Here is a 26514-nt window from a genome sequence, read left to right as displayed (position 1 = left end):
AGCATTTCATGAAAAGATATCCAAGGGTTACCTGTCCTAAAAAATGCACACAAAGAAAAGTAGGCTGCATGTCAATGAAGCCTGGTAAATACTGTAATAAAATATTTCCCTTTTTGGAGAATTCTAGCACATATTCATTTATTTAAAGACTAGGGAAAATCAATCTATTTAATTTTCTTGTAGTTCAGCATTTCCAAATATATTTGTCCATAGAACTACTTAAAAATAAGTAGTATCACCAATATGCTTGGTAAAAACTCTTGCAAACTTAGAACGGAAGATCAATAGAATGTAAGTAAAATATTTATTTTACTGAACCTAATTTAAAAAGATGTTATCTCCTGGAATTATGACAAGCAGGAGGTCTTAAGCCACAAAGAGTTCTCAGTCCTTACGGATTACCTAGATTAAGGACTTGAAAACCATTAGACCTTCCTTAAAGCTATTAAAACTCATTAAATTTTAGTAAATGATATGCTCTAAATGATAGCTGAAAATAGAAAATGCAGTAAAGTTTCTTTTATGAAGTCAAAACAAAGCAAAGTTAGACATTTAACTCACATTGAGTGTACCCAGGTCCGTTTCCCCTGGAACCATGAAACTTTCTTACACAAGCCTCTTCCAAACTAGGTCATACATATGAAACCAAACTGAGTTTTCAGAGACCCTTAAAAACTAGTCTGCCTGCCTCTGTGTGTGTGTGTGTGTGTGTGTGTGTGTGTGTGTGTGTGTGTGTCTGTCTGTCTGTCTGTCTCTGTCTCTCTTTCTATGACACAATTTCTGGAGATCTTTGTGTTGTATCTATTTTTAGACCTGTTCTTATTACCTGACACTATACCTGTTTAAATTGCTAGTAGAGGAAATGTTGGACTTGTAGTCTAAAAGTCTAAATTTGCCTTTCATTTTTGTCAGTCATTAGCTTAGTTGCTGTGAGGTTTGGGAGAAAGTCACACCGAATCTCAGATTGCTTTTTGCTTGCAATCTAGCATGGTTTGGTATCTTCCCCCAAATTCACAGTATTGCAGTGAGTATTATCATTGTCCACTTGAACTACTACAGCAAAACATTAGAGATCAGGTAATTTATAGACAGCAGAAACCTATTTCTCACAATTTTGTAGCCTGGAAGTTCAAGACTAAAGAGCTTTCAGGCTCACTGTCTGGGCGAGCCCCCGCTGACTCAAAGCTGGCTCCCTGTTGCTGGGTCCTTGGGAGTGGGCAGCACTGTCCTTCATGTGGCACAAGGGGTAGAAAGTGTCAACTCCTTCCCCAAGCCTTTTGGTAAGGCATTAATCTAGCGGTGATGGTGGAGGCATCATGCCCACTCATCTCTTACATGTCTAGCTTCCTGATATTATTGCCTTGAGGATTAGATCCCACATTCAGTCCATAGAAAAGATATGTTCAGTAGTTAATTTATTTTTAATTTACTTACCCATTTACTTGTTTAACAAATACGTATTGAGATTAATAAAAGTAATATCACATGATGGTGGGTTTTGTCTACATATAATTATAGAAACAGATATAAATAACCATTCACACACAAAAACAACTTCATAAAGAGCTCTGGTGAGAGATTACCAGGTGAGCGTGCTAGAGGGGCACAAAAAGGGGAAAGATACAGTGAAGAGAACTGTACAGTGTCCTCCTTTCCCGTAGATCTTTCCTCAAGTCCCTAGGAGTTGGAGGGGTCCCCTATGCAGAAGCTGTCTTATGGGGAAGTGTCAGGAGAGCCTTCTCTTCTCCAAGGAGCCAAAGAGACTCCAGATTCACCCCAGCACAACTGGCCCCATAGGAAGAATGAAAGAGTGGCCCCAAAAGGCCCCTCTGAGCCTACATTACAAAGCTGTCCTTTAGCAATAAAAAAGTAATAGAGTTTCTCAGACAAGCAAAGGCTGGAGGAATCCATTACCAGTGAGCTTGTCTGGTCAGAAATGCTAAAGGGAGTTGGTTCTTGGAGGTGAAATGAAAGGCTACTTATTACCAAAATGAAACACATGAATTAAAAAAAACTCCCTGGCAAAGGTAAGGGTAAAGTTAAATCCAGAATTCTCTAATACTATTTGGTAAGTATGGTGTGCAAATCACTTTTAAATGTAGTATAAAAGCTAAAAAACAAAACATTAAAAATAACTATAGCAAAGAACCTCCTATAAGAAAATCAGAAAACAATTCATAAAATGGAGTAATAAGTCCTTAACTATCAAAACTTACCTTGAATATAAAAGTATTAAATTCTCCAATCAAAAGATGGAATAGCCAAATAAAAATAAAATAAAACACGACTATTTACTGTCTGTGAGAAACGCACTTCACCTATAAGGTCTCAAATAGATTGAAAGTAAGGAGCTGGAAAAGATACTCTGTGCAAAAGGAAATAAACCAGCAAGAGAAGCTATGCACATATCAGGCAAAATACACTTCAAGTAAAATTGGACAAACAAGCAGAGAAGGTCATTGTATAACGATGAAGGTGTCAAATTGGCAAGAAAATATAGCAGTTGTGAATATTTATTTACTCAACATTAAAGCACCTAGATTTGCAAAGAAAATAATGAACATAAAGGGACAGGTAGACGGTAATAAAGTTAATAATGGGGACTTTATCACCCTACCATCAGCAACACACAGATCATCCAGCAAGAAAATCAGTAAGGAAACAGTGAATTTAAACTATATTGCAGACCAAATAGACCTAGCAGCATACAGCACATAGCTTGTCTGTTGCTGAAGGTGGGTGTCGAAGTTCCACTGCTGTTACACTATTAATCTCTCTGGATAATGTTACTCAAAAGGTGCAAAACTCCAGTGAGAAGGATCAAGTTCAAGAAGTCTGTGTATGACATGGTGACTGCAGGTAACGAGAGTGTATCGTACACTTGAAATTGCTGATAGTCCATTTTAAATGTTCTCACCACAAGCATATATTAATATGAATTAATGGATGTGCTAATTGAACTTCATTTAGCCATTCTGTAATACATAGTCCAAAGCATCATGTCATACATCATAAATATATACAAATTTTAGGTTCCAATTAAAAATGAAGAAAAATGAGATTATTTCTTTTGCGAGGGCGTAGATACCTGAAGGACATTAGTTGAGTTAACCCAGACACAAAAAGACAAGTGCTGTATGGTCTCGCTATTCTAAGCAATACTAAATAGTGAGAGTTATAAAAGCAGAGAGGGGAGTGGTTATGCTAGGGGCTGAGGTAAGGGGGAAAAGGAGTAGTGTGTGTGTGCGTGAGGGTGTGTGTGTGTGTGTGTGTGTGTGTGTGTGTGCGTGTATCACTGAAGATTGAAAACAGATCCTTTGCATTCAGCTATATCCACAGCCCTCTATTCATTTTTAATTTGAGGAAAGATCTTACTAAATCACTAATTTTCCCGGGCTAGGCTTGAACTTGAAATCCTTTGCCTGGCAAAGATAAGAGTAAAGCTATATTCAGAATTCTATAATACTATTCTGTAACGACGGTGTGCAAATCACTTTTAGCTAGGCATCCCAGAATGGAATGCAACACTATTCCCAGTTTAGGTACAGAGCTCTGGAAATTCTACACAGGTTAATGCCTGTAAATAATACTGTATTCTTAAATTTTTCAGAGAAGAGAGATCTTATCACAGATAATCATAATATGAAGGAGGAGAAAACTTTATAAGATAGTTGATATGCCTGTGGTCTTGATGAAAATGGTGTCTCAGTTTCATGGCATTTTATATGTTCAGTAAATAGTTTTTTACATGTTGACCATATCTTAATAAAGTGGTTTTAAGAGTCATTAAATGTAGTTGGCTCATGCTAAAAGCAAAAATAAAAAATTAGCCTATTTACTAGCTATTCTGCTCCAAACATTGCACTACATAGCAGAACCTGATCTCATGGAAGAATATACTTCCAGTAATAAGGGAATCAGGTCATAGTAAGAAGCCCAAGGTGAAGCCAGAGAAGTGGCCAGTCCTGTAGACCAAGTTAAATTTTACTGTGGGTGTGCTGTGCTCTGAAGGTTTTATTTCCTCTCAAGATTCATATGTTGAAACTTAATCCCCACTAACATGGTATTAAGACAAGGGTCCTTTGGAAGGTGAGTAGATCATAAAGGGAGGGTTACCACAAATAGGATTTAATGTCCTTGTAAAGGAAACCGTGGAGAGCTACTGTGAGTCTTCTGGCATGTGCGAGCACAGGTGAATTAGAGAGCAGGACTTTGCAAAATACCTAATCTGATGATGTCTTAACCCTAGACTTTTTAGCTTTGAAAACCATAAGAATATGCTTTTGTTGTTTATAAGCTACCTAGTTTATTGTATTTTGTTATTCTGAATTACATGTAACTCAGTGGAATATAAACTATTTCATGTGATTGTGGTTTTTATTTACCTATATGATGTCATGATACATGACATGCTTCTTGTATTTATTACTTATCATTTTGCTATTAGATATTGTCTTTTGAATGAATTCATCATTCTCAACTGCTTTCATTCTGTTTATGTCTATTTCACTTTAGACTTCTCCTCCCATGTGAAAGATGTCCAGGTAGCGACAAATAATGCTTTCGTACCTATCTTTGTAAGTAGTACCTGTTACAAGGGTACTACTTCCTGGAATAAAGGCCCAGAAATGGAATTTTTGTATCATAAGGCATATACATAATTCCATAAGAAATGGCCAGATTGCTTTCAGAAAATTGCTAAAACATTCTGTCCTTCTACCAGTAGAACACAAGTTTCCCATCTGCTCACATCCTCACCAACATGTTAGTTTCTGCTGTATCACTCAGAGATCTCAGCTGTAATCAGAAACTACTCTAGAAAACGGACCATATTCAAGGAAATCAGTGTATAGCACTGCTAGAGGGCCAAAAAATTAGTGTTTGACAACTCCTAGTGTGTGTGATCACTTTTAAAAGGAATAGCTTCCAGCTCCCTAGAACATTCCTGGATGTGTGAGAGTAGCCAGACCCTGAGAGAGAATTTCATTCTCAAAGGGGCAGAGGGGGAATTACAAGTTTCATGAAAGCTACACTAAGAAAACAGAGGCCAGAGACCTGTATCAGGAATCAGACTGTCTAGGCTACTGAAGCTGAGAAGGTAAGGCCATCTTGGCCAGGGCATAAGAACCAAATAGATAGGGACCATAATTTCCACTGTGGGTACTGACCACATCCACAGCTCCCTCCACTCCGTCCCCCGTCCTCTTTTGGTATTATTTCTTGCTCAGATTGTTCACTTCCATGATAAACAGCGATAATGTTCATTTCCCAAAGAATAGTTGCAGGCATATTTCTCATCCCATGTGCTCTTCTTAAAATATGACTTTAGCATTCCTCACATCAGGTGATAGACTTTGCATCCTATCAGAGCAAGCCTTTCTACTTTCCTTGACAAATAGAGTATGTTTGTGTGCCCTTTTTAGAACACGTTATGAAAAAGTCTAAACTGTTAAAATGTCATACACTCTCAATGCTTTGCCTTGGAACCCAGCTGTCATGCTGTTAGAAAGACAAAGTGTCCCACAAGAGAAAAACACATGGAGAGGCTGGGTGTGCATATTTAGCAGACAGACCAGAGCCGCCAGCCTGCCACCACCATAGGAGTGCCACAGTAATCTGCTTTCTTTTGTCAGTAACACACCACCACAGAATGAGAAGTTTACATATATTTCTAAATAAGTTTATTTTGGCTCATGGGTGTGGTGGTCTAAAGTTAATGACCTGCATCTGGTAATGACCTTCTTGCTGACAGAGTCCTGAGGTGGTGCAGGAGGTCACGTGGCAGAAGACAGCATGCTCATGTGTGTGTTCCGTGTTTTGTGTCTCTCTTATAAAGCCCCTGGAATGGAATCATGGTGCCACAGCCCCATCATCTTATCTAGTCCTCCTAATCATTGCCTGAAGGGCTGGCTTCTAAACGCTATAGTCAGATCAATTTCCATCCTTCTCTTTGACACAATGGGACCAGACTTACTGAACTCCACGTAAGTGTTAGAGAGAACCAACCACAGTCACGCCATGCAAAATCCAGACAGAAGATTCTGACTTCAAAACATTTGACTCTTCTTAGCTGAAGTCCAGCTCTATTTGAGCAGAGACAAGCGACTGTGTCCTGTCTTAATTCCTACACCATAGCATGCCTGAATGTAATAAAATAATTGTTTCACACACTAAACTTCAGGGTGCCATATTAGTCTTGTATTGAGGGTGTAACCTGAACTCCAGCTGCCTGAAGGACTAACTTTGACTTTGAGGACACAGGAACACTCCGAAGATGGGAGCTGGCCCACAAAGTGATATTTAGATTTCCAGCTTCCAATTTTCCAAGTTTGTTCTGCTCAGTGAAAAGTCACGTCTCACTATTTTAATTATCTGTCTGTCTTTCTTTTATTGTTAGTGTTTTGGGTAATTATTTTACTTACCTGTTTGTTGTTTGGGCTTTCCTTCTGTGGATTGACTATGCATAAAATGTAGCCATTTCTATAAACAGATTTTCTTTTCTTTTTTACTGATTTACAAGAATTCTTATTTATGCAAGATATTAGTCTGCTTTTTCTTTCAGGGACTGCAGATATTTCCAGTGTGGCATGTGTTGGTTAACTTTATCATAGTGTCCTCAGTTGAACTGTCTTTCTATCTCAAATTTAAGGAACCTTTTCCTTTATCTTCATTCCTGTATGTTCTATTAGCTTTGTGGATTTAAAGTTCACTTGAGCTGTGGGAGTTGTTAGGAGTCCATTTTTACATGTGACACAAGGTGGGGAATCAGGCTTCATCTTTTCTATACGATGAGTTAGATTTATATTTTTTCTTTTTGCTCATTAATGTTTTGTGTTGTGACTATTATCAAATAGAATGTTCTATTCATCTGTTTCTCAGTTTTTAATCTAGTCCATTTGTCTGTTTACTCTTACCATCACATTGTTCTGTTTCTGTTCTCAGATCTGTCTTGATTTTGCTGCCATCTCTTTCACCTGTAAGGTCCCAAGTATTTCTTGGAGCCATTTGACTTCATTCCAAGATGCTCTAAAAAGTGAAAATTTTAAAAATTATTGAAAATTCTCTTCAAAATTTAAAATTATTTTTCTTTAATCTCATAACAATTGTTATTTTTTACTACATTCTCATAGGCTTCTACTAGCCTAGTATTCTATTCTTTCTTATACTGAAAGTTTGATAACCAAATTTCATTTGATCTAAACAGAGTAAATATTGATCCTGCAGAAATAGGGCAAGACATTAAACATATGGCTTTGGGACGTCTGCTTTCAACACCCAGAGACCTTTGCTTGTCCTCAGCTGTCATCTTCAGATATACTTTGTGGGTAAGGGTTTTGTTTCTATGCACAGGAGCTCTTGTAAACCTCTGGAACTCATTTCTGAAAGGCTCCACAGTGATGTTAGACCTGAGCACGGGAGATATTGAGTAGGAAGCAAAGCTGTAGAACCTTTTGAACAACTATCCCATCTCCCCAAACTTAAAACAGAGATGCCCAGTTTTTCTTTTCATCAAGCAATTTTTACAGAATACCTTTATGACCCACACTTAAGCCACTTAAAAATGTATTTGTTTATCAAATGGTTATTGAGGCTCTAAAACCTGCCAGATCCTATACCAGGTGCTGGACGTTTATAAAACACTAATACAGTTGAGCTCTGATCTATGAATTTTACTATGTCTAACAAGTATTAGTAATTACATAGATTATTTTTTAAAACCAGTGAAAATAACTTTATCTAGAGCATGACTGAGAAAATTCAAATAGGTTCATTGATTTAATATATTTCAAGGTATGTGCTGCCAGCACCCCTGCCTCCCCAAGTACTTAGTCCATAGTTGAAAGCACTAAGATAAAAATACCCATTTTAACCATTGAACATGTTCTTGTATTGCATCCCCTAATGAATGCTTTATAGTGGGTTACCATGAAACAGACTGCACTTATATTTATAAATATTTTTATTTTTACTTCTATAAGCTCAAGCTGTACAAATGAAATGGAGTTTTGCAAATGGGACAGTGAGATCATTATTTTATTATACTTTGGTCTATGCATACAAAAGGCATTAAATTTTGAGGGAAAGGAATGTAGAAAATTTTTAGAAAGCCTCAAATGAGTAATATGACAGGCTAATTGTTTAAGTCAAGCTTTATCTTCAGTACAGGTGTTTATGTGTCATTAGTTGTGAGGAACACTGAAAACATGAAATTAAGGATAGCAGCTTCATAACTGCAATGGCTAATACCTCTGCCACTAAATTTTTCAGAGCCCCAATCATATTTTCCTTTAAACTGTATCAATCATAGTTATCAACTGTAGCTTCAGTTTGAACAAAACATGAAAAATTAAGTCTAACTTTTCATAAGGGTGGTGAGCATGATACAAAGAATTGTTTCCCGATGATAAAGATTATTATAACTAGAACAACTTACATGGGGAAGTAACTGATGTACCTTCGCTAGGGAACTTTAATAACTGTATCAATTCAACTTAAGTCAAGGTTGGTCTTATCTCTCAACCTCATGCTCAGATGTGAATATACGTGTATATATGTATATTAGTTAATATACTGGATAAAACATGAGTTAATGTGTATTCATTAATGTGCATCATACATTAGTTAATATATTTTATGTATTATATGTATATTAGCTGGTATATTATTTATATATTAGTTAACATTATATGTATTAGTAATTATATAAGAAGCCTAATTTACTGTCACTTCCATATATAAGGAAAGATTTCAGAAAAACATTTATTTTCCCACTTGATAAGTTTTCTTCTTTTAGATTCTCCCTGATGTTTTAATAAGAAGCATCTTGCTTCCATAGAAAAGTTTGATTAACGTGGATCAATCTGCCACTCCTTAACAGGGACAAGTGATCCATACGTGAAGTTTAAAATTGGAAGAAAAGAAGTTTTTAGAAGTAAAATAATACACAAGAACCTCAATCCTGTGTGGGAGGAAAAAACTTGTGTTCTTGTCGAACATCTTAGGGAACCATTGTATATAAAGGTAAGCAATTTGTTTGTTTTTCCCTAGTGAAATCTGACATAGAAGCCCTTGTTTAACAGCCTTTTTATCATACTTGTCTGTCTAATGAGATTTTTCACTGGAGACACATCCTGCCATTCACCACTCTAATATATTGATAATGTAATATAAATGAAATAAAAGGGGTCAGATGCTAGCAAAGCCATTTCTCTTCAGGGTGCTTCTACCTTAGGAGCATTATGAGGCACATATGCTCCAGCTTGGTGCTATCAACTGATCTAGTGCATTTTGGGAGCATATGAAAATAAGTATCCATATAAACTATTGAGAAGGAGAGATCAACACAGAAACTAGCTTTTCTGCTTAAGAATTACATTGTTTAAGCTTTTCCTCTAGGAGCTGCCAGGTTAAGAGGACAAAGACTTTCTCCTCCTCCCACCATGGTATACACTTGTCTACTGAGATGGATGTTCTCCAAGAAGGAGGTGTGGTCTGGAAAAATGTTACTTTTCTGTGTTCAACACTCATTCAGCTGGATATTGTGAACTTTCTTCACATCGGCTTGACAGAGTAATGAGAGACAGCTCTGTGCTGTCCTGTGATGAAGCAGGTGACTAAACCTAGGCTGAGGCTTGGGTGCTGGTAGAGCCATGGTGTGAATTTGAATTTCCAGAGTTTGCATTTCAACAAGGACACTTTCAAAGCTATGTTTTGAGGCTATCACATTTTTGCATCAACCAAAACACTAGAACTTCTACTTCCTCTCAACCCAAAAGCCACATGCAGTCTGCTCTACATTGGCCACTTCTGCCTTATCAGCGCTAGTCATGTTTAAATGTTGTCGCATTGCACAAGTGTGTGAGCTTTCTGGTGGGCCAAAGGTAAAATGGAAAGTTTCCAGATGAAAGAGGATGTTTAGACTCTTGAAAAAAAAAAAAAAAAACTACAGGCTTGGAACGTTATCCAAATACTCCATGCTCCCTAGGGCAAAATGGGAGCATCATGTACAGCTCAGGGGGCCCTGCCTTGTGTATAATGAGAACAGTGGCATCACTGAGGCTTGTAGAAGAATTCTTGGAAGTGCTGCCCTTAGCATAAGCAAACAGAATCTTTTAAAATTGCTCCTTGCAGAGTCCTAAAAATGAACCCACCAAAAACCCTGAGAATGATGTCAGAGCTAAAGCTATCTACTATTACCGTGTGCCAGTGCCATTCTTCCCCAAATTAGAGGTCACAAATTCTGGGTGGATAAGACAGCAGCAGCAGGAGGGCCAAAGTGGAGGAGAATGGGGTTGCATACAAGAAGGGTGTGCCAGAGGAGAAAGGAAAGGGGCTTCTGGTAGTAGGGAAGAGGCGAAGCCTTTGGTGTGGACAAGAAAGTCGAAACTACCAAGAAACCAAAAAGTGAAAAGAAACCTACTGCATACTCCTCAGTGTGTTTATTCTGTGTAAGGCAAATCATTTTGGACAGCTTAGTTTGAATAAATACCTGATCCGAGGCAATCTGATTAAGTTACATTAACTAAGCTCCCTCATCCCTCGCTGCAGACAAAATTCTTTACTTGGGGAATGAGGAGGGCAAAGATATTGGGAAGAAAACTTTCTTCTCTATCTTATAACCAAAAAAGATTTCAAAGGCTTTTCATTAATTTGAGGTAGTTTTTAAAAGATGAAACCTTAAGGAATTACAAGACTAATTATGTGCTAAAAATTTCCTGTTTTATTTTTATAACTAACTTCCCTTTCCTTTATTTCTCTGTGATGTTCTGTGCTCCTAAGTTCTGACTTTTCAGCAACCAAACTTTCTCTCCTGTTACTGCAGTGGGTTGTACATCATCCTTTTGCTCTAAATTGGTGAAAAATGAGCCTCAAAATCTCACATAGTCACTAATTCAACATTCATTGGATAATTAATCTTGCCTGAAAGGTTTCTTAAAAACTAATTGATTCTGTCATTATTGGTAACATGAAAATTCATCTGTGAAACGCAGGTTAGAACATATTAAGCCTCTGACCCTCCTATTTGTAGCTAAAGGAGAATGAAGTGTTTGAGTATCTAATTGTGCAAATGTAAGAATTATAAAAGGCAACAAAATTTATTCTGAGCCAAGGTTAGTAAAACTATGTTAAAGCTGTAGTGTTTGCACTACTTTTGTAAGAAAAACAAAATTTTTGGAAAAATCTTAGAAATGTCATATTTTATCATACTGTGCATAAAGTAAAAATATACTTTTCATTGGATTCATGTAGTTTTTAATTTTAGTGGAAAGAGTTATATTTTTAACTCTGAATAATTTGTAATGGCAAATAAGAGCAAAATTCATGAAAGGAGTTATAAGCCTTTATAATCAGGTAGCAGCATAAGTTAGGAGTTAAAATGCAGTACTTTTAATTAACACAGGAACCATAGAAGCAAACTTTCTATATACACCAAGTACATCCTACAGCTGTAGGGTAAATATAGTATCCATACCAGTTCAGTTGAATTCAAATTCTGCATCATGATATGGACACCGCTATTCATAATTACAGAAGAGCTAGAAGTAATGTTTGTGATACTCTGGTTTATGTGTCCCAATTATAAGTTGGAACTTTGTACTTTCAAAACAAAATTTATTTTAATGCATACATAAAATGTAAAAATTGTACATATTAACAAGTTACAATGTGATGCACATATATATCGTGTTTTATATATATGATATATATACATATATATGACAAATATATATGTCATGTAATGTTTAAATCATATTAAATATGTGTCTTCTCATTTAAAATTACCTTATGGCAAATACTTTCAAAAATTTTTCTCCTCTACTAAAAGGAACATTGTACACAAATGAAGAATAGAAGAACAAGTAAGTATATAAAAACAATCAAGTATCCAAACACAATAAAATACCAGAAATTAGTGCGTATCTTTCAACAACAACCTTGAACACAAATGGTCTTAATTTTCCAGTTAAAAGACTCCTACTGTCAGATTAAGTTAAAAAAACAAGACCCACATACAATATATGTTGCCCTCAAGGAGCACCTCATCCAAAAGACATACCCAAAGTAAAGGAATAGAAAACAATATTCCATGCAAATGGAATCTGAAAGTAAGTAGACATATTCAGGACAAAGCAGATTTCATGTCAAATGCACTGAGGAGACAAAGAAGTTCTCCACATATCAGTAAACGCAACTAGCCACCAAGAAGATATAACAGTTACGAACATATGCATGTCAAACATTGGCATACCCAATAAAACAAAACCCACTCAACAGAGAGCAATAGAGAGATCCCAACATAATTATAGTGAGTTACTCTGGTACCCCCACTTTCACAGATATATAGATCATTCAGACCCCCCCCCAAAAATGAAAAATACCAGATGTAAACTACAGAACTTGTGAATTTCAAGTGTTCCATCCAATAAGAGTAGGATATACATTCTTTTCAGAAGTTCATGGAACTTTATCAAATTAGACCCTATCTTAGGCTCCAAAGCAAGTCTTAACACTACAAAAAACTGAAATAATCTCATGCATACTATCAGTTAATATTAGAATTAAACTATAAAACAACAGAAGCCTCTAGAAGCTAAGCAAACATAGAGATTGGATAATAAACTTTTATATGATTAATGGGTCATTGAAGAAATCACAAATAAACTTGAAAAAAATTCTTAGAATAAGGTGATAGTGGAAACACAATGTATCAGAATCTAGGATATAGTGAATGCAGATCTAAGAGGAAATGTAGCTATCAGTATCTACCTTAGGAAATCAAGAGAGCTCAAATAAAAAACCTAATATGTATCTCAAGGTCTTAAAAAAATAAAACTAAGCCAATCAAGTCCAAGATTTAAAAAAGCAGCAATAAATATCACAGCTGAAATTAATGAAATAGAGTCTTACTAAAAAATATAAAGGATAATTAAACAAAGAGTTGATTCTTTGAAAAGATAAGCAAGATAGATAAACCTTTAACCAAATTAACAAAAAGATGGAGAAAAAAAGAGTACATTTCAACAAAATGGAGTTGAAAAAGTCATTGTTTGACTTAGTTACTTTTCTCATTGTTGAGACACAGTACCGGACACCAAAAGTTAAAGAATGAAAGGTTTACATACCTCATAGTTTGTAGAGGTTTCATTCCATAATCATCTGGCTCCAAGGCAAGGAGGTACATGGCAGAGAGGCAACAGTACATGGTGACAGAAGGCAGCAAAGGCAACAAGAGTGAAACAAGCTTCTTTCTGTCCCTTATATTGTATCTGGTTCAGTGGAATTAGGGCAATGCCAAGCCAATCAGCCTACTGATCCACCAATCACTCACCCTTAATCCCACCACAGTTAATTCCAGCATTCCATTGTAAATCAATCATACATTGTAGATTCAGCTACCACCCCCCAAATCCCTAGGACTGCATGAGGCTTTGGGGGGGGGACATCTAGACATAGCCATTAGCATTCCATCCCTGGCTCCCCAAAGATTTGTGCATATTCCTTTACCCCCATAAAAGGAATTTAGTCCATCTCTAAGAGTCTTGAAAGTCCCCCAAATTTCAACATAGTTGAAAAGTCTAAGTCCAAAGTCTCATCTGAGGTTTCAAGCAAACTCTTAGCTGTGAGCCTCTGTACAAATGAAAAAAAAGTTAAACACTTCCAACACAAGATAGAAATTTTTATTCCAAAAGCTAAAAATATGGAGATACAAAAGAATGGCACCAAAATAAGTAGAAATCGAGTGGAGCAAACATTAAGTCCTATGGTTCCACGTGCAGCATCCAAAGTACTGTGCGGCAAGATGGGAACTCCAAAGGGCTTGGATGTCTCTGTCCCTATGGAACTTCTGGCGGTTGTTGCTTCCATGGCTTTTTTCTGGGGCTGCTGGGCTTTCTCCTTGCAGTTTTCCTCAGTCTACCTTGCTGGCTTCTAAAAACTTCTGAGTTCTCCACTGCACCTTTGGTTTCACACTCACAGCTTCACACACTGCCCTCTCAGGGAACACTGCCTGGAATCCCAGGCCTTCTGAAATCGGGATGGAATCCTTAATGATTCTATAGATTTTTCCATGGTGCATGCACTTGAAATCAGCCCTACATGGATGATGCCAAAGTCTGCTGCAAGCAGGAGCAGTACTAGGCTTCCTTCTTTCTCACAGTCTAGTGCCTGGATCACTGAGTGCTTTGAATCCAATTCTAAGGAATAAATTCTCTAGGCCCCCACCACTCTGGAACATGGTGCAGCCACTGCCATTCTGAAACATAGTGCTCTGTGACTTTCTTTTTAAAGCAAAATCTTGCATTTTTTCAATTTTTAAGCTGCAAAGGGCAGAGTTATGCTGCTTCTTGTGATGCCCCCAGGCCATCTTTACAATTCTGTTTCTTCTCTGCAGTCAAAATCTCCTCTGCTCTACCTTTACATCCCATAGCATTACTGGATCTTCCTTTGTGACTAAACTCATAATGTTTTAATTCATGCTACTGGGTACTTAGCTCTTGATTCTCAATATAAATCTGGTTAAAAGCTCCCAACAGTAGCCATGCCAGCACTTAACATTAAACTGTCTTGAAATTTCTTCTGCCAGATTAATTAGCCCACCACTTTTTAATCTTTGTCTCAGGAAATGTCTTTGGATGTGAATAAAATGCAGATAAGCTTTCTGCCAAGCCATAACAAACATGACAATGTTTTAAATACTGTCATGTTTAAGGCCCTGAAGAAACAAGAGTAGAAGGATCTTCCCTCAATATAATTAAAGTTACATACGACAGACACACAGCAGAAGCGGTTGCATTGTGGTCCAAAAACCAATGCAATCCTTCTTCCCAGTAGAAACCTCTGTAGCCTGGTCCTTGCTGGAAAGATTTCTACCAGCCTTCTGGTTTGCTGAGCTTTAACCTGAATTTCCCATACAATACAGGCAAAGGTTTTCTAGTGCTAATTTTTCAGCTAGTGTCTCCAAACCTTTCTAAACTTTTCCCACAATCCATTAACAACATTTCCTGAACCACATGTTCATAGCAACAACCCCACTCCTGGTGCCAAATTTTGTGTTATTTACTTTTTTGTGATTGCTAAGACAAAATACCCAATACCCAAATTTAAAGGAGGAAAAGCATTTAATTCACAGTTTATAGAAGATCAGTCTATAAACTGTGGCTAGAAGATAGGGGGGCAGACAGCAAAAGTAACAAGAGAGAATGAGGCAAGCCTCTTTTGTTCCTTACATTATATCCAGTCCAATGGCATTAGGTCAGTGCTAATCTCATTAATACACGAATCCAGCAATCATCCACCTTTAATCCCAGTATCAGACTATGAATGAATCTCATGTTCTAGATTCAGCAACCTTCAAAAAGATCCTGTGATTGCATAAAACTTTGGGTGGATATCTAGACACAAACCATAACAGTGTTACTACAAATGCCACTAAAATTCAGAGGATTATTGGGAACTGTTTTTAAAACTTTATTCCAATAAATTAGAAAATCTAAAAGAAACAAATAAATGTCTGGATATATGTGACCTAACAAAATGTCACCAAAAGGAGATAAAAATACTTTATCAGTTTAAGAGCAAGCAATAAGATTAAAGGAATAATAAACTACAAGAAAGTGAAGGATCCACAAAGAAAAGTGAAGGATCAGATATATTTACTAAAGAATTTTACCAGATCATGAAGAAAAAAACATCAACACTCTTCAAGCTTTTTCATGAAACAGAAAGGGAAAGAATGGTCCCAAATTAATTCCTTAAAGCCAGTATCACCCTGATACCAAAACTAAATAAGAACTTAAGAAACAATTAAAAAGAGAAGAGAAATATAGAGCAATTCTCTTGATGAACATAGATGTGAAGGTTTTCAAAAACGTTCTTACAAACATAATTCAGCAACATAGTAAAATAACATATCATAATCATGGTTTTATCTTGATAATGCAAAGAGGGTTCAATGTTTGTAAATCAGTAAATGTAGTACACTACATAAATAAAATCAGGTATAAGAAACACTTATCATAGCAATAGATTTAGAAAAATACAGTCAGTATAATTCAACACACCTTCATGTTTAAAACCCTAAAGAAACAAGCATAGGAGGATCTTATCTCAATATAATTAAAGCTGTCTATGACAAACACAGCATCAGCATAATGAATGGGAAAAGCTGAAAATTTTCTTTTTAAAATCATGAATGAGACAAGAGTGTCCATTCTGAACCATTTTTTCTTCAGTGTAGTATTTCTTGAACTGTTTGCCAAGCAGTTAAGCAATAGAAGGAAATAAAGTGATAGAAAATAGGAAAGGAAGAAGTCAAAGTATTCCTATTTGCAGACAGTGCTCTATCTGCAAGACCATATGATGTTGAGATCTAATAAATTAAGTAAAGTGGAAGTACACAAAATCAGCATACAAAAATCAATATATTTTCTGTACAGCAATGATGAATTTATTTGAAAAAAATAAGAAAGCAATACCAACAAAGTACAGAACACTGAAGAAAGAAATTGAAGAAAATACTAGAAGATACAATGACCTCTACTTATAGATTGGCAGAATTAATATTATTAAAGTGGTCACATTACCAAAATCTACAGAGACTCAATGCAGTCATCATCAAGATACCAATGACGTTTTTTCACAGAACTAGAACAAAAGTCCTAAAATAGATACAGAAGCACAAATGAGCTACAATAAACAAAACAATCCTAAGCAAAAGGGCAATGGTGGAGGTATCACAATTCCCAATTTCAAAATGTTCTGCAAAGCCATGGTAACAAAATGACATGCTATCAGCACAAAAATAGACAAGTAGACCAATGGAATAAAATAGGCACAAATAAACAAACCTATACAACTAAAGTTACATGATTTTTGACAAATAGGCCAAAGTCATGTGTTGGAGAAAAGATAGCTTCTTCGGTGATGCTGGAAGAACTGGTTATGTAGACCTTGAAATTATCTTATGTCTCACCTTGAACAAAAGTCAATTTAAAATGGATCAAAGACTTAGGTATGTAAAATTTGAAACTACTGGAACAAAAGTAAAGCATAAGGAATATATTTGAAGTCACAGACACAGGCAACAACTTTCTGAATAAGATTTAACCACACAGGAAATAATGGTAAGACTCCCTAATGTAATTGCACCAAGTTAAAAGAGTTGTAGAAACATAAAACTACACCAAGTGTCTATCATCAAGAATATGAAAAATATTCCATGCTGGCAAGGATGGAGGGTGAGGGAGCAACCCTTCCACGCTGCTAATGGGAATGTAAATTAGCACAGTCACTGTGGAAATCAGCATGGAGAATCCTCAAAAAACTAAAAATAGAATTGTCATTCAATCCATCTGTGTACCACTCCTTTATATACTCCCAAAGGATTAAAGTCAGCATACTATAGATATATGTAAGAATCCATGTTTAATAGTGGTTCAATTCACAATAGCTAAGATATTGAGACAGTCACATTGTCCTCAATAAATGAATGGAAACCAGCATGTTAAAGAAGCCAGAATCAGAGAGGCAAATATTACACATTTTCTCTCGTGTAAAGCATCTAGGGAAAAATAATTAAAGGCAGAGAAATGGCAGAATGGTAGAAAAGTAATTGTTAGAGAAGAGGAAGAGAATTGGAGGCAGGGCTAGGAATGGGAGCAGGAAAGAAATGATTGGGTTATGTTATATGCATACATTAGTGTCTCAAAATGAAGCCCATTAGTCTGTATAACTGATGTTCACTAATAAAATATCCTTTCTTCTAACTTTTAAAATATGTAGGACAATTATTTTCTATAGTCATCTTAATGTGCACACCAAAACTTCTTCCTAACTTTCAGTGTCAAATGATTAACCTTTCCCAATTCTTCCCTCCTTTTTACTCTCCCCAATCTCTAAAGTGTAACTACTATTTTATTCTCAATTTCCACGCCATCATTTTTTCTAGATTTTACACATGAATGAGGTCATGTGAAACTTGTCCTTCTATAGGTGGCATATTTCACTTAAAATAAATTTGAACAATCCTCTAAATAATATAAACATTTAAATAAATTAGAAAAATTGTTACTAATCACATTACTATCTCTAAATTGATTCACTGTAACAAAATTGACAGTTCCTTAAGTAACTGTAGATATCCACACTTAAGATTTAAAATTAAAATCTGCTTAAGGAGAATATTATCATCCTCTATAAAATATTAAGGAGAATATTACTACCTTCTATTGTCTCTATGGGAATATTATTTACCAATAATTCTCACCTATCAGAGTTAGTTATAAAGGTTTAAATATTGTAGACAATCAAGTGTACCCTTAAGGACTGTAATTATGGCCTCTGAGGTAGAATCAAAGCTTCTATTCTTTAAAAACACCTCAGTAGATTATTCTGAGATAGAGCTTACTTAAGGAGCTGTTTTTCTAAACATTTAGATGTGAAAAACAATGTTTTGAATGGAAACATGTCTGTAGCCATAAACCTTAGCAAACCCAAACAAAATTAATCCAAAGCAAAGACAGGTTTATTTTGCCTTTCATGTCTTTGTGTGTTTCAAAAATACAAAGAATCTCAACTACTGTATTTTAGACCAAACAAAATGAGTTACAAACCTAAAGTCATAACTCTATACTTTTTCTTAATATGCAGGCAGGTCTGCAATAATAGCTACCACTTACCGAGTACTGGCTAGATGTCAGGTCTGCATTATCTCATCATAATCCTACAAGGAGCTGATTCTCATCCTTATTTTACAGGTGTCCAGGGCCAGTGCAATTAAGGGTTTGCTTGAATGTAATAAGCAATTAAGCCACATCCTTTCTATTTTCCACTAAAGTTGACTAATTGCAATAGTCACAGTTAGATCTTGTTTGTGTTTTTTCTTTTGTTTTACAATGTTACTTCAGTGGCTTTTAAAATTTATTTTTTGTAACTTGAGGTTATTTTCATTCTGATTTGGCACAAAAATAGGTCAAAGACACATTTGCTGAATAGGATTTTACTATGTGATCCTATGAGATGAACTAGGTCTTTAAAGCAGTTTTAATTTGGTTAGAAGCATTAGTTAAACAACTCCAAAATGCTTTCGGATTGACATTGAATATAATGCTGTATATTCTATAGAAAATGCTAAAATAGAACACTATAAATATGTTATCACTAATTCAATCCTATAAATTGATTAGAAATGTGCTGTGAAAATAACAGAAGAATCCATAGTCATTATTTGATATAGAATGAGTCCTAATTGCCTGGTCTTTCATTATCATAAGTCAGAATGCAATTAATAACGGTGACTTATAATAGAAAAGGGTAAACTTGGAAGACCTGACTATCACTATTGTCCATTTCTCTGGTATAGGTGCTAAGTAAAATCCCATAGATGTTAACTTTATTGGCTGCTATGAAGTGGAACCCCAAGGATTAGGCAATATCAGAGTAGGGTTATACATGGAAGAGGCAGGGTTATTTGCAATTTGCAAACCATGGCAGAGGGCAAGAAAGAAAAATGGCAAGGCAGAGATGCACAGGAAACTAAGTTAGAAATGAAGTTTAGGACAAAGTGAGGACTGAGGTTGAAGAAATGATAGGTTCTGGCTTCCTAGAAATAGTTATATTTCTCAGCTGAAGAACTTCATAGTTGTATTTATCAGCAGGACAACAACCTAATGGAGATAAGAAAGTATGATAAGAGCAAATAACCTAAGACAAAAGATGGCTTTCCACTTAAGTGGACAGCCTCATAGACTTATGGGAATTTCCAAATAAATGGTCAATGCAAAACTTTAGTGAGATTCAAAATTGACACAGAGGCCATCACCTGATACATGTGTCTGTAGGTTAAAAGATTTTTGGAAGGGGTGAATTGATGGTTAGGTAGAAAGCATTGAATTGGAAATCCTGAAAGAGTCTCTGTTCATATCAAAAATTGTCCTAAAGCTGAGACGAGGTCTGACTGTCTGGTTGGCATCCGGCAGCTCCAGCGACAGCAAAGGAAGTGATGATCACATCTAGAACCATCAGAAAGAATCCTAGTTTCAGTTTTGCTTTGGGGATCACGGCTGGAGATTTTTTGACAATGGAATCCTCATTTCCTGTGGTGATCCATGTGGCCCAAGGAAGCAGATTTTACCACTGCTTTCAAGATAATCCTAGCCTGACCATCTAGCCAAGTCCTTATCCCTGGTCAACAATAGGTGTGATATGAACCAGTGTGAATTTGGGACTACTGCTGAGAATATTGAGACAAAGCAGCCCATTTTTCCCTCTAGAGCTGAATGAAGAGACAGCTAACCATGGAGCTCTGGGCAGACAGGACCATTAGGGTATGCTGGCCATTAATGCAGGAAGTACAGCAGGATCTGAAGAGATAGCAGTGGCCATGTCACCTACTTGGCTACGACTGATTACCCCCTACGTCTTACAGCACTTTCTTCAGTTGACTTTCAGAATCCCACTCCTAGTTCGCTTGCTTCTTCCCTAAGTGTTTCTTCTCTAAGATTTCTATATGTTGGATTGACACAGTGCTTAGTCCTCAGACGTCTTCGCTGGGTATATGTCATTTCCGTATGACCACATTCGTGGCTTTAGGTACTATTGACTTCCTGATGATTTCAAAATGTTTATTTCTCAGCCTGAATTGTTTTCCATCTAGGTATCTAATAGACATACAAAACCCATCATATTCAGCATCAGATTCATGGTAACTCTTTTTTTCTACCCCACCAAAACCTGCTTTTTCTCACATTTCTCATCACAGGAAGCGCTATAGCAATTCAACAATTGTTCAAGACAAAAGAGTCTTTGTCTAGCTTGGGATTTTCAGTACCACCTACATGTACAATGATTCACACCCAAAGAACTCATGTATTTTTAGGCAGTTGTGCTTGTACGTAGTTTATAGTTGATTACAGCAACACAGTCCATAGTAGGAAAGGTCCCATCAGGTAGTTTCTTATCAAGAAAGAACACACAATGCACGCTACTTATCAGCTGTAAAAAACAGCAACACTGTGCTGTGTTTCTGCGCAAGTATGCCCAATTGAGACACAGTCTATGGTTTTCAGCCAGTGCTGTCCATTTTGCTGTAATGACCAGCCATGTGTACAAAAATTCTAGACTTCCACAAATTCAGAGCAGCATATGAACTAAGTGGCCTTCTAAATGGGAATGTTTTAATTTTGGAGTTCCCACACACCAGCCAAGAGCAAAGATCAGGTTCAGGACCATTGTGTCCACTCTTTTCTGAATGTCCTCAATTCCAGTATTTCTCTATTTGGCATCTCACCTATCAATATGTTCTTACAATTCTACTATCAAAGTATACCCTAAATATTAGCACTTCTCATCACCTTACCATCAAATTCAAAGACATTCATTCTTGCCAGGGTTACTGGTCTACCTGCTTACAGTATTTCTTTCATTACAAAATGTAATTCAGCAAATAGCTTCCGTGTGAGCTCTTAAAGACGTGCATCTCCTTGTGTCAGTTCCATGCATAACATCTTCCAGTGTCTCCACTATACTCAGAAGGAAACCCAAAGTCGTACAATGAGGTAACCCTGAACTAATATCCCAGCGCTCTCCTCTAGCTCATACTTTACAGCCACAGGGCCTCTGGACAGTTTTGTTAGCACCTTTGCACTTTCTGTTCTCTCCTCTTGGGATACTTTTTCCTATTCCCTCATTTTGAACACACTTTCCCCAAAGTGGCTTCACATTCCCCTGCATTGCCTCCCTTACTGTCCTTCCTAAACATGTCAATAACAGTTCACATAATGTCACTCTTGGCCCTAAGATGTTTTTCTTCCTTTGCACCTATTACTACTTGACATATATATGCATTTTCTGAATCATTCCTCACCTTGACTTCTACGTAAGCGTCACGAAAGCAAAACTTTTGTTAACTGCTATACTTCAAATGCTTAAAGCAGCATCCAACCAATTAGAAGTTCTTATTCCATATTTTTCAAATAAATGAACAAATGCATGAATCATTTGAACTTCAAAATCAAAACGCTAAAACATAATTGCTGTATATATTTGGTCATGTGAAGTAATAAATTTTCATTCATGTTGAAGGCATGAGTTGAGGTTTCAATGACTGATAATCAAAAGACTTGTCACTGATGTACTCCAAAAGCAATTTTCTTCATAAATATCGAGTTCCAGTACTACATGAATTCATTGTTTAGAATAAAATGTGTTTTTAAAGTTTACTCAAAAACAGAAAATGGTCTTACCAAGCCAAACTTCCACGTAATGTTTCCAACTTCCAGAGTAGAAGTTTCAAGAAAGCAAGGATTTTGTGTCAATTAGTCATGGTGAATTTCCAGTGTTTTTCCTGGAGCACTTGGAATTGCAAGCTGTATTTGTTAATTTGTTAATTTTAAGCATGCTCTGTGTCTAAAATCAAATACCAGATTTGAATCTTGCCTCTTCCTGTCCCTAGACCTTGAGAGTAAATAACATTAACTTTTTCAGCTTTAAAATTTTTATTTGAAAAATAGAAACAATACCTTCTTAAATGACTTGTAAAATGGTTGTTAACAAATGTATTTAATGTCTTTAAAACAGTGTCCAATTTAGAGGAAACATTGAATAAACATTAGTAAACTCTTGCTTGTATGGCAGGAGGAATAACTTTTCCTTTTTATTTGTCATCAATGCTACATGTTTCTGAAGATCCACCTGTAATACTAATGCTATCCCTGCAAATGGTTTGTAGATCCTGGAACCAAGTAGTGTAGCTAATGATTTCATTAATAAATGCATTCTGTGTGACTTGACTGATTAATAGTAATAAAGAGTTAAAGTAAAATCTCAGGATTAGGACTGTGTGAATACTGTTAGCATGAGAATAAAAGGACTTTGAATCCTTTTATTCTCAGTGATTATATGCCTTCTGTCTTTTCTCCAAGATTTCTCCAAGTCCAAGGATGGTATGATTAGAAGAAATTGTGTAAGAAATCTGTCTAATGTCTCGTACAAATTTTATGTTATAAAACAGACTGCGTTAGCCACCTGCAGGTGTTGAAATCTCAGTTGTCTAAGATGTGCAGTGAATGCATGTGACATGCCTCTGAACAGAGACTACAGCTCAGAACTGCAATTGATCAAGGAGAATATTTATTGCACAAAGTGCTGAGCTTTCTACAATAAATGTACTCCTGAAAGGCTGTATGTAAATCAAATGACAGCAAATTGAATGATATAAAAGCCATTAAGGAGGCTTATCACTTAAATTGATTCCCTTGTGACTTTTCAAGTCTTTGTAATGCAAAGTATTTATCTTTGGGTCTAAAAATCAATTTTTGCATATTCACTTTTTTAAATTGAGTTTCATTTTCATCTGGACTAGAGTAAAAAGAAGTAACTGATCCAAGCCTGTGGGGCCTATTGTATTGGGCCTCCTAACTTTTATGCCAAGAAATGCATACAGTGTGTTGAGTGATTGATTTTCTGAGGTTCATGACTGCAACATGCTAGAGAGTCCAATGGCCTGGATCACCTACTCAGGAGTGGACTTAAACAGTTATGCTCATTTATTTCAGTGCTGAATACAAATATTTTCTATTTGAAAAGATTGGGAAGCTCTAAACCACTTCTGGTAGCCTTACTTTTTCTTAAATGCTTTCCCAGGTCTCCTTTATTATCTTTGGTTTCATGCTCTATTCTGTTCCTTAAAACACTTATCAAAATTTGCAACATACAAGTATCAGCTATATGCTTCCTTGTTTAGCACCTATCCCCTCACTACACAATAAGCATTGAGAATGGTATCTGCCTGCTACTGTTGACTCATTGCCTAGCATATTGCCTGGCACCTCACAAGTACCTGAGAAAAAGTGAGTGAGAAAATTAGTAAGAGCGTGGAAGTCAGCTAGTTCTCATTTATATCGAGTCCTTTGCAAATAGCCCTAACTGACCTGCTCTTGAGCTACCCCTCCAACCTCCTTTTGCAACTCTACAATTTCTTTCAGCACCACTAATTTCTTACTGTCTTTAAGCACTTCAGTCTTCTATGTATTTGCTGCTGCCTCTAACTGGAGTGATCTTCCCCACATCAGTATGGTTTCATCTTTCCATCATTTAGGTCTATAAACAAATACACTTCTCTAGAGACACCTTCAGGGATTCCCTATCTAAAATGGCACCTTTCAACATACCACATAGGCTTTTATTTGTCCCCATAGCTCTCATCACTAAATTGTGTATATTGATTTAGGTTCTTAAATGTAGCATCTAAGAAGTCAGGAACTTTGCCTGTCTTACTTTCTTACTTTTCTCTCATTGCTGAGACAAAATACTCAACACCCGAAATTAAAGGAGAAAGGTTTATTTAGTTCACAGTTTGGAGAGGTTTCAGTCCGTAATCAGCTGGCTTAAAGGCAGGGTGGATGGCATCAGGGCAATAGTTCACGCTGATATAAGACAGCAAAAGCAACAAGAAAAAAAAAAGAAGATTTGTAGCCTCTTTTCCTCCTTTATATTGTAAGCAGGCTACCTGTCTTAGGGTGGTGCGACCCTCACACCATCTCCCTGCCCTGTTACCCCAGCTCACAATATTTAAAAAGTGAGGATCTTAGCCCCCTGCTCAATCACTTAAACTTCTGAACTTCTCAGGTTGACACTATGAATCAACCATGACAACATCCTGAAACATAAGCAGTTGTAGAGCATGTCCTCTACACCCTAGGGTATGGAACTGCTCAAACTGACACAATTTATCAACCAGTAGCTTACTATAATACATGTATTTAAATGGCATTAGCCTATAATATCACAAGATTTGTTTTCAGTGACCTAAAACATAGGAGAAAATTGTCATATGCTCATCATCTATTGCCTAAAATGGAAAACACACTTGGTTAATTTCACACTATCTCACTTTGCCTTCCAATGTAGTGCCAATATCTTTCTTATAATAGGGGGAAAATATTCTAAGGCTACATTTTTTATGTTTTTGAAGATTTAATGTATTTTATTTGAGATACCATTTTAAATGCTATATTTGATATAAACCAAGTATAATAGAACTTTTTAATGTGCTCTGAATATTTTCCTAATATTTCAAATTATAAAAACAAATATACTAAAAAATAAATATCAGAAAGTTTGGGAGTTTTTTTGCTGATGAAGACAACTACTATTCATAATCAAGACATTTTCATGTAAAACCTACTTATAACAATGTCTTGTCTCTCTGCTTCTTAGGTATTTGACTATGATTTTGGACTGCAGGATGATTTCATGGGCTCAGCCTTTCTGGATCTCACACAGTTGGACTTAAACAGGTGACTTTCAATTGCAGCTGGACCTGTGAGGTAGCCAGCATCAGCCCTCTGGCTTCTACAGTTGCTGTCATGTCATTTACAGTTGCGACCCTTCAGGCTAGTCATCCTTCCCCGAGTGTGTCTTTCTCATCTATCTGATGAGAATAATAGCATCACTCCCAACTCCATCACTCAATAAAAGCTGTACAACAGAAAAATTCTCTGACACTGATTCTGTATCCCAGAGCTGTGCCAAGCACTAGGCATCTAGAGATAAGAGCCACATTGTTCAACCTCCCAGGGCTCAGATGGTTGCTATAGGACATATTAATCATACTAATCATAATGATTAATTTAAGAATTATGCTGCTACACGAGCAATAAAGCACAAAAATCAGCAACTTGCTTCATAAAACATCAACCCTGTTATAAAACCTGATTTTACATTGTTACTTAGCATCACCAGCCGGCCATCATTAGATTACCAAGGAGTGCATGTGAGATCAAAGCACATGGAATGTATTTACTCATATCACTTAAGTTGCTTGACTTTTTGCAAAGCTTATATTGTTATTACTAGCACAAATCATTCATTGCACTCAATGAACATATACTTTTCAAAATTTATCTCAGCATAGGAATTAAGAAGTGATCATACTACACAAGGAAAAAGTGGTTTAAAAAAGTAAAGCAGTGATGAATTGGGTGGTAAAGAAAGCTTCTATGATGGTTCTCAGGAGAAGGAATTCCTGTTTGGAATGATTGTACCAAATCATATGATACGGAGAGTGTAAGACAGGAAAACAGACTTAAGGGCCAAGACACTACCTTCTTTTTCCACAAATGTAAATACATAGAGAAATGTCCATAGAAGAACCCCCTTGTGTGTTATAAGTTGGCGTAGAAGGACAACTTATTGGACTTCCAGTGTTTGCCTTTACTGAACTTAGGAACAGCCTTTTCTGTACTTTCTACACATCCTCCAGAAAGCCCAGCATTGGCTTGACCCTTGGTCAGAGCTTAGTTAACTAATGACAATCCACTTTAGCAGGGAGTATCCTGAAGAATGGTGGATGTGTCTGTTGCCATAAACACTGAGCTCAAACTAGAATGCATTGTGCTTTTCTTTTATGAAGGCTGCAATTACTTTCTCTGTAGATCTCTGCATGAGGACATGCAAATTACTAGGCTTAATCCCAAAGCATAAACTTCTCTTGTTTTCTATTAAAGATAAATCATG

The 26514-nt window shown here is 36.4% G+C and overlaps 1 protein-coding gene and 1 long non-coding RNA gene across 12 annotated transcripts in view; one reads left to right on the top strand and one right to left on the bottom strand.

The window, feature by feature from the left end:
* The window catches only part of LOC134475290 (uncharacterized), a 32937-nt gene extending 19692 nt beyond the window's left edge, over positions 1 to 13245 (bottom strand). Inside the window, exons 1-2 of the long non-coding RNA XR_010046430.1 lie at positions 13125 to 13245; positions 6915 to 7026 (exon numbers count right to left, since the gene is read on the bottom strand). This is a non-coding gene — a long non-coding RNA (uncharacterized LOC134475290). The remainder of the gene's footprint in view (positions 1 to 6914; positions 7027 to 13124) is intronic.
* Positions 1 to 26514, top strand: part of Mctp1 (multiple C2 and transmembrane domain containing 1) — a 539183-nt gene that overhangs the window by 301933 nt on the left and 210736 nt on the right. For all 11 annotated transcript variants that reach the window (XM_063245361.1, XM_063245358.1, XM_063245362.1 and 8 more), the window contains exons 3-4: positions 8879 to 9021; positions 25216 to 25295. In XM_063245361.1, the coding sequence (XP_063101431.1) occupies positions 8879 to 9021; positions 25216 to 25295 (223 nt within the window). The remainder of the gene's footprint in view (positions 1 to 8878; positions 9022 to 25215; positions 25296 to 26514) is intronic.

Source organism: Cavia porcellus, unplaced genomic scaffold, assembly GCF_034190915.1.
Source record: "Cavia porcellus strain 051 isolate PalLab524CR breed Dunkin Hartley unplaced genomic scaffold, mCavPor4.1 scaffold_2, whole genome shotgun sequence".
NCBI classification, from domain to species: domain Eukaryota; kingdom Metazoa; phylum Chordata; class Mammalia; order Rodentia; family Caviidae; genus Cavia; species Cavia porcellus.
The sequence above is the reverse complement of the archived record's forward strand: the minus strand, read 5'-3'. Positions and strand labels throughout refer to the sequence as shown.